Below are 12,791 nucleotides of genomic sequence, written 5' to 3' on the forward strand. Positions count from 1 at the left end.
CCCACATCTCTGCTGCTGGGCATACTGCTGGCCTGGCCATGCCGAGCCCAGTCTGGGGGCTAGACAGGGCTTCCTGCTGCCCAGGCATCAGGGCTGAAGCTGGCTAGGCTTGCAGAGTAAGCCAGCTCTGGCAATGGAAAGGGAAGGAGCAGGGAGGGACAAGAGAGGGAGAGAGACAAAGAAGGAGGAGGGCGGTGGGGAGGAAGGGCTGGCTTGGTGTCTGCCCTGCAGCCAGGGGCCTTCATGTTCAGAGCTCAACTGCCTGGAGAGCTACACCCACCTGGGGAGTGCTGCCCCATCTGCCGGCTGGGGGACCTCCTGCCCTGCCTCTCCACCCCCTGGACCCCAAGGTTCCAGTACCTATTTGGGATCATGCCTTCCCTCAAGTGATGTCCACCCACCCCGCTCTCTGGTGACCCACCTGTCATCCTGCCAACCTTCCCAGGCTGTGAGTATGAGGGGCAACACTACGAGGAGGGGGCCACCTTCCCGTCCAGCTCCAACCATTGTCTGCAGTGCTCCTGCCTGGTGAGTCCGCCTGCCCCCTCTGCCCAGGTCCTGTTCCTCCCTGGACGCCTGCGCCCTGCCCTGGGCCCTGCCTGCCACTCACAGGCCTCCCAAGAGCTGGAGCCAGCGAGGCTCTCCCTCCATCCCTGCCCTGTGCCCCCTCCTCCGAGGATGCCCAACACCCACCCACCCTGCCCTCTGCGGGAGCCAGACCTGGAGGCCTCACAGCCACTGGTGCATTACAGAGGAGCCAGGTTCGCTGCGTGCCCCTGAAGTGCCCAGTCAGCCCCTGTCCAGAGCCAGCCCTGAGGCCTGGGCACTGCTGCCCAACCTGCCAAGGTGAGAGCCCCTGGCTCCTCCCTGGTGGAGCCACAGGTAGGCTGTCATGCCCTTTCTTGAATTCCAGAACCCAGATCCTGCTGGTCTCCAGTGGATGGGGTGTGTGGGGAAGCTGGAATGCCTGAGCTCAAATTCCATTGCCATGTAGTGCTTGTGTGACTCTAAGTTACTCTTTACCTCAGTTTCCCCATGTGTAAGGTACAGATAATGATATTCCATACCTCATAGTGCTGCTTAATAAATGTTTGCCTTCGGCCAGGTACGGTGGCTCACGCCTGTAATCCCAGCACTTTGGGAAGAGTTCGAGACCAGCCTGGCTAACATGGTGAAATCCCATTTCTACGAAAAATACAAAAAATTAGCTGGGTATGGTGGCAGGCATCTGTAATCCCAGCTACTCGGGAGGCTGAGGCAGGAGAATTGCTTGAACCCGGGAGGCGGGGGTTACAGTGAGACGAGATCGCGCCATTGCACTCCAGCCTGGCAACAAGAGTGGAACTCTGCCTCAAAAAATAAAAAAAATAAATGTTTGCTTTTTACTTTGTGCTCCCAATCATGAGACATGGGTCAGCCCTCAGGGTTGACCACTAGGCGTGACACTGAGTCATACACTAATGCAAAATCCTGTAACAGCAAGGGCAGGAATAGAAGCAGGCACCAGCTATTGTGTGAATTCAGAGGAAGGAAACCGAATCCAGCCTGGGCACAGGAGGGAAGGTATCCTGAAGGCAGCTGGTCCCGAGGCGGCCCTTAAGGATAAAGAGCAGTTAGCTTGGTGAACGGGTGATGAAGGCAGTGGGACTTCCAGGAAGAGGAGAGTGCCCCAGCACAGGCGTGGCCCTGACACTAGGGGTGGGGGTGTGATGCTGGCTGGGAAGGTGCAAGAGGTGATGAGGGGTGGGAGATAGATGGCCACGTGGGCGTGGCTACGCTCTGTCCACAGAAGACCAGAAAGGCTGGACTAAGGATCTAAGGACTTACCCTGCCCGGGGCACTGGAAGCCACCGGGGAATCTAGGCAGACATGTGACCCCATCTGGTCTTGGCTGAGGAGAGAGCCCTCGGAGGGCACATGAAAGAGGAAGGCGGGCAGGCTGAGGCTGGGGTCCAGGCCAGCTCCCAGCAGGCCTCCCTCTGCTCATCCCCCTCAACCCCAGGTTGCACAGAAGGTGGCTCTCACTGGGAACATGGCCAAGAGTGGACCACACCCGGGGACCCCTGCCGAATCTGCCGGTGCCTGGTGAGTCCCAAGGTTGCTCCTGGGCTGTCCCCATCCCTGCCCTCAGGCCCACTGTATTCATGCCTTTATTCCATGGAACGCTTTGCAGAGGCGTTGAGAGGGGACCCAGTGGAAAAGACCAAGGAGCTGTCTGCTGGGGGCTATGCGGGCGAGGGCTGGGTAGAGCTCATCTGTGTGCCCAGGTCTGAGCCCAAGAGATGCTCAGCCCGGGGTCAGTGAAAACTCAAGGAGCTCACGGGCGAGGCGTGGTGACTCACGCCTGTAATCCCAGAACTTTGGGAGGCCAAGGTGGGCGGATCACTTGAGGTCAGGAGTTCAAGACCAGCCTGACCAACATGGAGAAACCCCATCTCTATTAAAAATACAAAATTAGCAGGGCATGGTGGCACATGCCTGTAATCCCAACTACTTGGGAGGCTGAGGCAGGAGAATGGCTTGAACATGGGAAGTGGAGTCTGCAGTGAGCCAAGATAGTGCCATTGCACTCTGCCATTGCACTCCAGCCCGGGCACCAAGAGTGAAACTCCATCTCAAAAAAATAAAATAAAATAAAATAAAATAAAATAAAATAAAAGAGCTCACAGGCTGGAGGAGGAGACGGGGCAGGATATGGGAGGCGGCAAAAGCTCCAGGGCGGGAGAAGCACAGCTTGACTTGAGGTGTCTAGAACTGTGCTGTCCAATTCACAGCCATTACTACATGTGCTACCAAGCCCTTGAAATGTGGCCACTGAACCCTCGAAATGTGGCCGGGTCCAAAATGAGATGTGTCATAAGAATAAAATACATGCCGGATTTCAAAGACTTCCTAGGAAATAGAGGAATGTAAAATAGTAATCCATTACATGTTGATTACATATTGATATAACAGTTTGGATATATTGGGTCAAATGAAATATGTTGTTAAAACTTAATTTCATCTGTTTAACTTTTAAAAATTTGTTATGGCCGGGTGTGACGGCTCGCACCTGTAATCCCAGCACTTTGGGAGGCCGAGGTGAGTGGATCACCTGAGATCAGGAGTTTGAGACTAGCCTGGCCAACATGGTGAAACCCCATCTCTACTAAAAATACGAAAAATTAGCTGGGTATGGTGGCAGGCATCTGTAATCGCAGCTACTTGGGAGGCTGAGGCAGGAGAATCGTTTGAACCCAGGAAGTGGAGGTTGCGGTGAGCCGAGATTTTGCCATTGCACTCCAGCCTAGGTGACAACAGCAAAACTCCATCTCAAAAAAAAAAAAAAAATTGTGAGGCTGGGCATGGTAACTCATTCCTGTGATACCAGCACATTGGGAGGCCAAGGCAGGAGGATCACTTGAGGCCAGGAGTTTGAGACCAAACTGGGCAATACAGCAAGACCTTGTCTCAAAAAATTTTTTTAAAATTAAAATTTGCTAGAGCACTTAAAATGACAAAAGTGGCTGAGATTATATATCTACTGGGCAGCACAGATCTAGAGCATCTTCATGGGAGGGGCGGTGTTTACTTAGGCCTCAAAGGGTAAGTAGGGTTTGATCATGAAAGAAGAGGGAAAGGTATCCCAGGTATAAGGAATAGCCTGAGGGGTTAGGGACACGGAAGCTGTGATGGCCAGGTGGGCACCTGTTTTGGGAGCTTCCTGCTAAGGACTAGGGACTCCGTGTGAAGGCTACAGGGCACCCAGCCCCACTGCAATTGTTACAGGAAAGGGGACCTGATCCGTACCCCAGAAGAGGGTTCTTGGATCTCATGCAAGAAAGAATTCAGGGCAAGTCCACAGAGTAAGGTGAAAGCAACTTTAATAAGAAGGTAGAGGAATGAAAAAATGGCTGCTCCATAGACAGAGCAGCCCCAAGGGCTGCTGGCTGCCCCTGATTATGGTTATTTCTTGATGATATGCTAAACAAGGGGTGGATTATTCATGTCTCCCCCTTTTAGACCATATAGGGTAACTTCCTGATGTTGGCATGGCATTTGTAAACTGTGATGGCGCTGGTGGGAGTGTAGCAGTGAGGACCAGCAGAGGTCACTCTCACCACCTTGTTGTTTTGGTGGGTTTTGGCTGCAGCCTGTTTTATCAGCAAGGTCTTTATGATCTGTATCTTGTGCTGACCTCCTATCTCATCCTGTGACTTAGAATGCCTAACTCTCTGGGAATGCAGCCCAGGAGGTCTCAGCCTCATTTTATCCAGCCCCTATTCAAGATGGAGTTACTTTGGTTCAAACATCTCTGACACAACCATGTCCTCTCTTTCCCCACCCATGAGAAGTTATTGGCTGCTCAGACTCTGATGGGGCTGGAGGTGGTGAGCCCAGCGATGTGGATGTGAATTCTAGGCATGGGGTCTTTTTGGGCTAGGCCGTGGAGGAGTGGCAGCAGCCACCAGCACCAGCTTCAGAGGTAGACGCCACACCAGACCCCGTACTTCATTTTATCCTATAGTAAGCCTATGAGAACAGTACTATGACTGTCCATTGTTTTCAGACAAATAAACTAAGTCACAGAGAGCTGAACTGACATGCTAATTTACATATCTGTATGAGTTTCCTAGGCTGCTGCAACAAAGTGCCACTTACTGGGTGTCTTGAACAATAGAAATATATTCTCTCACCGTTCTGGAGGCCAGAAGTATGAGATCAAGGTGGGGGAGGGTTGGTTCCTTCTGGGGCTGTAAGGAGGAATCTGCTCCAGCCTCTGCCCTCGCTTCTGGTGGTTTGTTGGCGATCTTTGGCATTTCTTGGCTTCTGCAGCACCCAAACCTCTGTCTTCTTTCCGTGCCATTCTCCCTGTGTGTGTGTGTGTGTGTGTGTGTGTGTGTGTGTAAATTTTTCCTCTTTAGAAGGATACTACCTGGTGCAGTGGCTCATGCCTGTAATCCCAGCAATTTGGGATACCAAGGCAGGTGGATCACCTGAGGTCAGGAGTTCTAGACCAGACTGACCAACATGGTGAAACCCCATCTCTACTAAAAATAAACAAAAAGTTAGCCTGGTGTGGTGGTGGACACCTGTAATCCCAGTTACTCGGGAGGCTGAGGCAGGAGAATTGCTTGAACCCAGGAAGTGGAGGTTGCAGTGAGTTGAGATCATGCCACTGCACTCCAGCCTGGGCAGCAAGAGTGAAACACCATCTTAATCTGTAGCCTGCAACCTGCTTTATCAACAAGATCTTTTTTATCATCTCCAAATATATATATATATATACATACACACACACTAGTTCTATTGGATTAGGGCCACCCCGCTCCAGTATGACCTCACCTTAACTAACTATACCTGCAATGACCCTGCTTCCAAACACCGTCACATGCCGAGGTGCTGGGATTTGGGGGGTGAACACACAATTCAACCCGTAACAACATCAAATATATGGATAGCTGGGATTCTAATGCCATTTCTACCTCTCAGTTGAGTCCTGACGGCCCATTCCCGTGTTCACCTTCCCCGCTAGGAGGGTCACATCCAGTGCCGCCAGCGAGAATGTGCCAGCCTGTGCCCGTACCCAGCCCGGCCCCTCCCAGGCACTTGCTGTCCTGTGTGCGATGGTGAGCTGGTGGGTAGAGCAGGGACCTGAGCATGGGGACAACCTGGAGAAAGCTGACGGGTGGCCCTGCTCGGGAGCTGGGCCGTGAAGGCCAGGAGGGAGCGGGGAGTGGCCCTGGAGGAGCATCTAAAGCCCCTCTTCCCAACAGGCTGTTTCCTAAATGGGCGGGAGCACCGCAGCGGGGAGCCCGTGGGCTCGGGGGACCCCTGCTCACACTGCCGCTGTGCTGTGAGTGTGGCTGCCTGGCAGGGAGGGCCTGGCTCCCGGGCCTGCCTCGGGCGTGCTGACCGGGCCCTGTTGGCAGAACGGGAGCATCCAGTGTGAGCCTCTGCCCTGCCCACCGGTGCCCTGCAGACACCCAGGCAAGATCCCTGGGCAGTGCTGCCCCATCTGCGATGGTGAGTTGGGGTCAGAGTCACTGCAGGAGGGACAGGCCCTGGCCGCAGAGAGGCCCTAGGTATGGGGGGTTTGCTTCTCTTGGACTTAAGTCCTTATTCCCAAAGTGAGTCCTCACCACACCTTCTCATGGCAAACTGGCATTATGGTAGAGCCTGTGCTTCTGTGGCATAGCTGTAGGGGGCGGGGGCTGCTGGCCGGGACCTCTGGAGGACTCAGCTGGTCTGCTTTGTCAGAGTGGAGATTGGACGCCTCAGGGTGACGTGAGGCTTCCCCTCCACCCCCAGCCCTATACCCCCACGCTCCTGTCGTCCCATCCAGGCTGTGAGTACCAGGGACACCAGTATCGAAGCCAGGAGACCTTCAGACTCCAAGAGGGGGGCCTCTGTGTCCGCTGCTCCTGCCAGGTAGGCATCCCGCCGGTCATGCCCAGATTGGTCTCATTCCTTCAGGGTCTCTCACCTGCTTCCCTCCTAGGCCGGTGAAGTCTCCTGTGAGGAGCAGGAGTGCTCCGTCACCCCCTGTGCCCTGCCTGCCTCTGGCCGCCAACTCTGCCCAGGTGTGTGTGAGAGAGAGAGGAGCAGCTGCTACAGGCGCTGCAGGTGGATGGTGCTCCTTCCGCTGATGGGGTACTTGTTGCCAAGTCCACTAGCCATTCTACAGTGTCAGTGGGGATGTCGAAGCTGGGGTCCCTGTGGCCTGGGAAGGAAAGGAATGGGTAGGAGGTGTGAAGGCTGATGTGACAGCCCCTTACCATAGCCTGCGTGCTGGATGGAGAGGAGTTTGCGGAGGGAGTCCAGTGGGAGCCTGATGGTCAGCCCTGCACCTCCTGCATTTGTCAAGATGGGGTATCCAAGTGTGGGGCTGTGCTCTGCCCCCCAGTGCCCTGCCAGCACCCCACCCAGCCCCCTGGTGAGTGCTTGGGCCAATCTTGGCTTTCTTCCCCTGCATTTCCCAGCTCACCCTGACCAGCCTGTCCCACCCAGGTGCCTGCTGCCCCAGCTGTGACAGCTGCACCTACCATGGCCAAGTGTATGCCAATGGGCAGAATTTCACAGATGCAGACAGCCCTTGCCACGCCTGCCGCTGCCAGGTACCCGCCCAGCCTCACTGTAGCCCCACTGAGCCTCTCGTGGGCCCCATTGCTCTCACCCCTGCTCTCTCCCAGGATGGAACTGTGACATGCTCCTTGGTTGACTGCCCTCCCACAACCTGTGCCAGGCCCCAGAGTGGACCGGGTCAGTGTTGCCCCAGGTGCCCAGGTATGTATGCGCTCACTGTGCCTGAGAGGACCAGGGCCCCAGATGCTGCTGTCCCACAGCCCCATCGGCCCAACAGCTACCTTAGAAAGCCATGGCCTTCTGAATTGTTCCAGTCCTACAGAGCTTAGAACTCACTGGAACTCAAAGGGTGAGGGTGGGAGGGAGAGTAGAGATTTGTTCATTCCTGCCTGTACCTACACCACACTCCCCTCCCATGCTCCGTTTCCTTTTCCAGTAACTAGTGCCCCTGCTACCCTTGGGTCCCCACCCCTGTACCCCCCTAGGTACACCCATGTATCTACCTGCATAACACAGGTCATGAGCAGACACTTGAGCCTGCCATGTAGGAGGCTGGGTGCTGGGATGCATGGGACACGTCCCTGCCCCGTAGAGAGTCTGTGTGAGGGCATGTGTCACAAACACAGGTACACACGTGTGTAAGCACTCCTCCGCTTCCCCTCACAGACACACATCTGCCTACAGGTGGATGACCTCCAATGCGCATGCACACACACGCATTCGTGTGCTCAACTACACACATGCCAGCACACGTGCACATGGCCGCTTCTTCCACTTCCCTCTTCAGTCAGTTTCCAAGTGGGCACTTGGGCAGCGGCTCTGGACTCCAGGGCTGGAGGGGCTGTCAGGCTCTGCCCACGTTCCTGCTCCCACTGTCCACTGCCCAGACTGCATCCTGGAGGAAAAGGTGTTTGTGGACGGCGAGAGCTTCTCCCACCCCCGAGACCCCTGCCAGGAGTGCCGATGCCAGGAAGGCCATGCCCGCTGCCAGCCTCGCGCCTGCCCCAGAGCCCCCTGTGCCCACCCGCTGCCTGGGACCTGCTGCCAGAACGACTGCAGCGGTGAGGTGGGCGGGGCGGGGCGGCCCTCTGGGGTCGCGTGGTCCCCGGAAGGCTGCAAGCCCTGGGGGAGTCGCCCTCTCCCAGGCTATAGCTGCTCCCTCCCCCAGGCTGTGCCTTTGGCGGGAAAGAGTACCTCAGCGGAGCGGACTTCCCCCACCCCTCTGACCCCTGCCGTCAGTGTAGCTGTCTGGTGAGTCCGCACCTGGGTGGGAGGAGCCCAGGGGAGTGGGGGCGGGACTAGCGGAGGCCAGGAGAGGCCCGCCCAGGTGGGAGGGGATGAGAGTGGTCTCCTCCGCCTCCCCCCGCTAACCCACTGACCCGTGGTCGGTCCGCCGATCCGCAGAGTGGCCACGTGCAGTGCCTGGCCCGCCGCTGCGCGCCGCTGCCCTGTCCAGAGCCGGTCCTGCCGCCGGGAGAGTGCTGCCCGCAGTGCCCAGGTAGGGGCTGCACCCCTTGGCCGCTCTTCCCCGGGGGTGCCCCGGGAGGCCTGTTCCTGGGCCCCTTTGACGCGCGCTCTCACCACAGCCGCCCCCGCTCCCGCCGGCTGCCCAAGACCCGGCGCGGCCCCCGCCCGTCACCAGGAGCACTTCTCCCCGCCCGGCGATCCGTGCCGCCTCTGCCTCTGCCTCCACGGCTCCGTGTCCTGCCAGCGGCTGCCCTGTCCGCCCGCGCCCTGCGCGCACCCGCACCAGGGGCCCTGCTGTCCCTCCTGCGACGGTAACGCCCTTGCGGCCCCCCCTCCCGGCCACCCGCTTCCTCCCGCCACCACCCACGCTACCGACCCGGAGCGCTCTGCCCAGTCCCCCTGCCCAGTCCTCCTGCCCAGGCCCGCTCCGCCCACGTCGGGGATCTCAATAGGAATGTAGTGTCGGGTCATCAAGGCCTGGGAGCCAGCCCGCACGGCCCCCAGCCCCCCCAACACCCATCCTCCACGTACCTCAGCCCCCACGGAGCCTACGGTCTCTCCGCCCGCAGAGTCCCCCAGCTCCCCATGGACCCCAGCCTCCCACGGCACCCAGGCTCCACGGTCCCCACGACACTCGTCCTCCACGCCTACCAACCCCAAGACCACCAAGTCCCCACGGTCCCCCAGCCCCCACGGCCGGCGACACCTGACTTTCTCCCCAGGCTGCCTGTACCAGGGGAAGGAGTTTGCCAGCGGGGAGCGCTTCCCATCGCCCACTGCCGCCTGCCATCTCTGCCTTTGTTGGGAGGGCAGTGTGAGCTGTGAGCCCAAGGCGTGTGCCCCTGCACTGTGTCCCTTCCCCACCAGAGGCGGCTGCTGCCCTGACTGTGATGGTGAGGGTCAAGGGATAGGGGACTGCGGGGGTGGGGTGGGAGGACCAGAGAGCTGAGTGAGCCTAATCTTCACTGCCCTAGGATCTCAAATATTTATTACAGTAAGAAAAAGCCCTGAGGCCTAAAGCCCTTGCTAGCACCTGTGACCCCAACAATTTGGGAGGCTGAGGCAGAAGGATTGCTTGAGCCCAGGAGTTCAAGACCAGCCTGGACAACATAGAGAGATCTTGTCTGTACACAAAAATTTTAAAATTAGCTGGTCATGGTGGCTCTCGTAGTTCCAGTTACTGGGGAGACTGAGGTGGGAGGATCCCCCAGGAGTTTGAGGCTTTAGTGAGCCACGTTTTCCCCTGGACTCCAGGCTGGTGACAGAGTGAGACCTTGTCAAAAAGAAAGAAAGAAGAAAGAAAGAGAGAGAGAGAGAATGAGAGAGAAAGAAAGAGAGAGAGAGAAAAAAAAAAAAAAACGGGGCGCGGGTGCTCATGCCTGTAATCCCAGCACTTTGGGAGGCTGAGGTGGGCAGATCACCTGAGGTCGGGAGTTTGAGACCAGCCTAACCAACATGGAGAAACCCCGTTTCTGCTAAAAATACAAAATTAGCTGGGCATGGTGGCACATGCCTGTTATCCCAGCTACTTGGGCTGAGGCAGGAGAATCACTGGGACCTGGGAGGCAGAGGCTGCAGTAAGCCGGGGCAACAAGAGTGAAACTCCATCTCAAAAAAAAAAAAAAAAAAAAAAAGGAAAAAGAAAAGAAAAGAAAAAGAAAAAAGCCTGAGGCTAAAGCCTGGATTTTCTCCTGACTCTGTTGCTATTTGTCCTGTGGTCTTGGGCAAGTTACATAACCTCTCTGGGCCTAAATTTGGCTGTTGTAAAAAGTTACGAGAGCCAGACCAGGTCCCCAGCCTTCCCTGGCTTCCCTCACTCTTGTGCCATCTTGGCGATTTTTGCCACTTGCCCTCTACCAGCTGTAATTTTATTTATTTGCCTTCAAATTAACTCACATTAATTGAAATTGATTTAGAAAGGAGTTTTATATCATACTATACGTAAATGGAAAATTAGATTTGCCAGGATCAGATTACCATAAAAATGAATACAATTAAAATTATAATGTTGTTAAATCCTTGTCAGATACTTTTGCCTGCCAAGGCTTAGAGCCTGAAATTCATCCTCTTTTTATTTTTATTTTTATTTTGAACTAAGTGGCTTTTTCATTAGAGAAAGCCAGAATTACAAAGGACTAAAGAGTTGGCATTGAGGCCCTTCTTCTTGCCAAAGGTGGGCACCTTGACAAAGCGCTGGTTGGACTGCATCAGCCACTTGTCTTCTTCCTCCTCTTCTTCCTCCTCTTCTTCTTCTTCTTCTCCCTCTTCCTTCTTCCTTCTCCTGTGTGGCCACCTTAGGAGTCTGACCTCTCACTTTCCCAGCACGGGCCAGGGAACCATGGACTTTACCTCTAAGCATGCGGCCTGCTACTTCCAAGGAGGCCACGGTCTCCACCCAGCACTGTCCCAGGGTGGCTTCATCCTCCAGGGGCATGCCTGCCAGGAGCATGACTTGATCTTCTGGGGCAGTGCCCTCCAGTGAGGCCACATGAGCTTTGATCTGGGCGACCATCTCCTGGCCGGTCACCTCTAGTCACCCTCTCTTTTTTAAAAAGGGAAGTGAGCCAATGCCAGAGGTGCCAAGGGCGGGCTGCCACCACCCTGGGACCCCACCCCCTCCTGTATTCATCAGAGGGCTTGGAAGAGTGTGGGAAAGGCCCTACCTTGAGTCTGCACCATCTGAGTCAGCTGGGGCTACTCCTGGCTCTCCTGGTTGAGAAACTGGTGCCTCTGGCAATGATCTGCTGAGTGTTTAACCCCAGGGCAGCAGATTCTTTACTGGTGTTTTTCTACAGGTTAAACAGGAAGATTTATTGCCGGTTAGAGGGGAGAAAGTTTGCCCTTTGGCTAGTTCAAACACCCTCCCTCACAACTGCTTTGACCTCTGGGCTTGGACTGTGACTCCGCCCCCCATGCTAGATCTTTGAGATCTTGGATGCCCCCCAGGCCCACGCTCAGAGCCTACAACTGCTGCCCTCTCATCCGTTTCTGTCCCTCCCCTCGGCCTCTCTGTCTCGTCTCCCAAAGGCTGTGAGTACCTGGGGGAGTACTACCTGAGTAATCAGGAGTTCCCGGATCCCCGAGAACCCTGCCACCGGTGTACCTGCCTTGGAGGCTTCGTGACGTGCGGCCGCCTGCCCTGTGAGCCTCTGGGTTGCAGCCACCCGCTCATCCCATCTGGGCACTGCTGCCCAACCTGCCAGGGTAGGGCCACACCTGCCCTTCCATTCCCCCTGCTGGGGCTCCCCGGGGACAAGCCTCCCACATCAGCCCTCCCTTGAGACAGACACATGCAGGCACTCTCGCCCAGGCTTCCCCAGGTGCCTCTCACCCACCCTGCTCTCCTCCCAGCCCTCCCACTGCCTGCCGACCCCACCCCACCGTACTATTCTCTCACTCTCTGATTCCCTCACCCACGATAGACGTCCCAGGCAGGGCTGTGTGTGTGTGTGTGTGGAGGGGGCTGTATGTGTGTGTGTGGCTGTGTGTGTCTGTATGTGTGTATGCATGAGTGTGTGGCTCATGCTGTGTGTGTGTGTGGCTGTGTGTGGGTCTGTGTGTATGTGTGTGTGTGGCTGTGTGTGTACGTATGTATCTGTGTTTGGCTGTGTGTGTGTGTGTACCTGTGTGTGTTATTCTGTGTGTGTTTGGCTGTATCTGTGTGTGACTGTGTGTACGTGTGAGTGTGTGTTGCTCTATGTGCATGGCCATATGTGTATGTGCATATGTGTGTGTCTGTGTATGTGTATGTGTGTGTGGGGCTGTATGTGTGTGTCTGTATGTGTGTGTGGCTGTATATATGTGTCTGTGTGTGTGGCCATGTGTGTATGTGTGTGTGTAGCAGTGTGTGTGTGTTGCTCTATGTGTATGTGTGTGTGTCCCTATGTGTGCGTGTGTGTATGGCTGTGTGTGTGTGTGTCTGTATTTGTGTCTGTGTATGAGGGTATGTGTGGAGGGGTGTGTATGTGGTGTCTGCGTGTGGGTGTATGTGCACTTCTGTGTATGTGGGTTTGTGGGTGTGTGAGTATGTGGATGTGTGTATGTGTGTGTTTGTGGGAATGTGGGTGTGTGTAGGTGTGTTTTTGTGTAGCTGTGTGTGGGTACGTGTGTGTCTGTCTATGTATGTCTGTGGTATGTGTATGTGGGGGGGTGTCTGTGTGTGTGTATGTGTGTGTGTGTATGTGGTGTGTGTGGCTGTGTGTGGGGGAGGGCTGTGTGTGTGTGACAGTGGAGGTTCTGTTGATGGCCCCTCTTCTGTT

General features: G+C 55.8%; 1 protein-coding gene across 1 annotated transcript; it reads left to right on the top strand.

Moving 5' to 3' along the window:
• Positions 1–390: 390 nt before the first annotated feature.
• Positions 391–11,931, top strand: LOC116546911 (kielin/chordin-like protein; the record flags this gene model as incomplete). Its single annotated transcript, XM_032273025.1, has 17 exons — positions 391–528; positions 753–846; positions 2,003–2,085; positions 5,516–5,609; positions 5,757–5,836; positions 5,913–6,006; positions 6,326–6,411; positions 6,482–6,563; positions 6,764–6,916; positions 6,991–7,097; positions 7,173–7,266; positions 7,953–8,126; positions 8,234–8,316; positions 8,470–8,563; positions 8,652–8,843; positions 9,255–9,425; positions 11,560–11,931. Coding segments are annotated over 17 exons (2,073 nt in total), but the record flags the coding sequence as incomplete, so codon positions are not given.
• Between the last annotated feature and the right edge of the window lie 860 nt (positions 11,932–12,791).

The sequence above is a fragment of the Sapajus apella genome, unplaced genomic scaffold, assembly GCF_009761245.1.
Source record: "Sapajus apella isolate SASKATOON/1434 unplaced genomic scaffold, GSC_monkey_1.0 scaffold1657, whole genome shotgun sequence".
In the NCBI taxonomy this organism is placed as follows: Eukaryota; Metazoa; Chordata; class Mammalia; order Primates; family Cebidae; genus Sapajus; species Sapajus apella.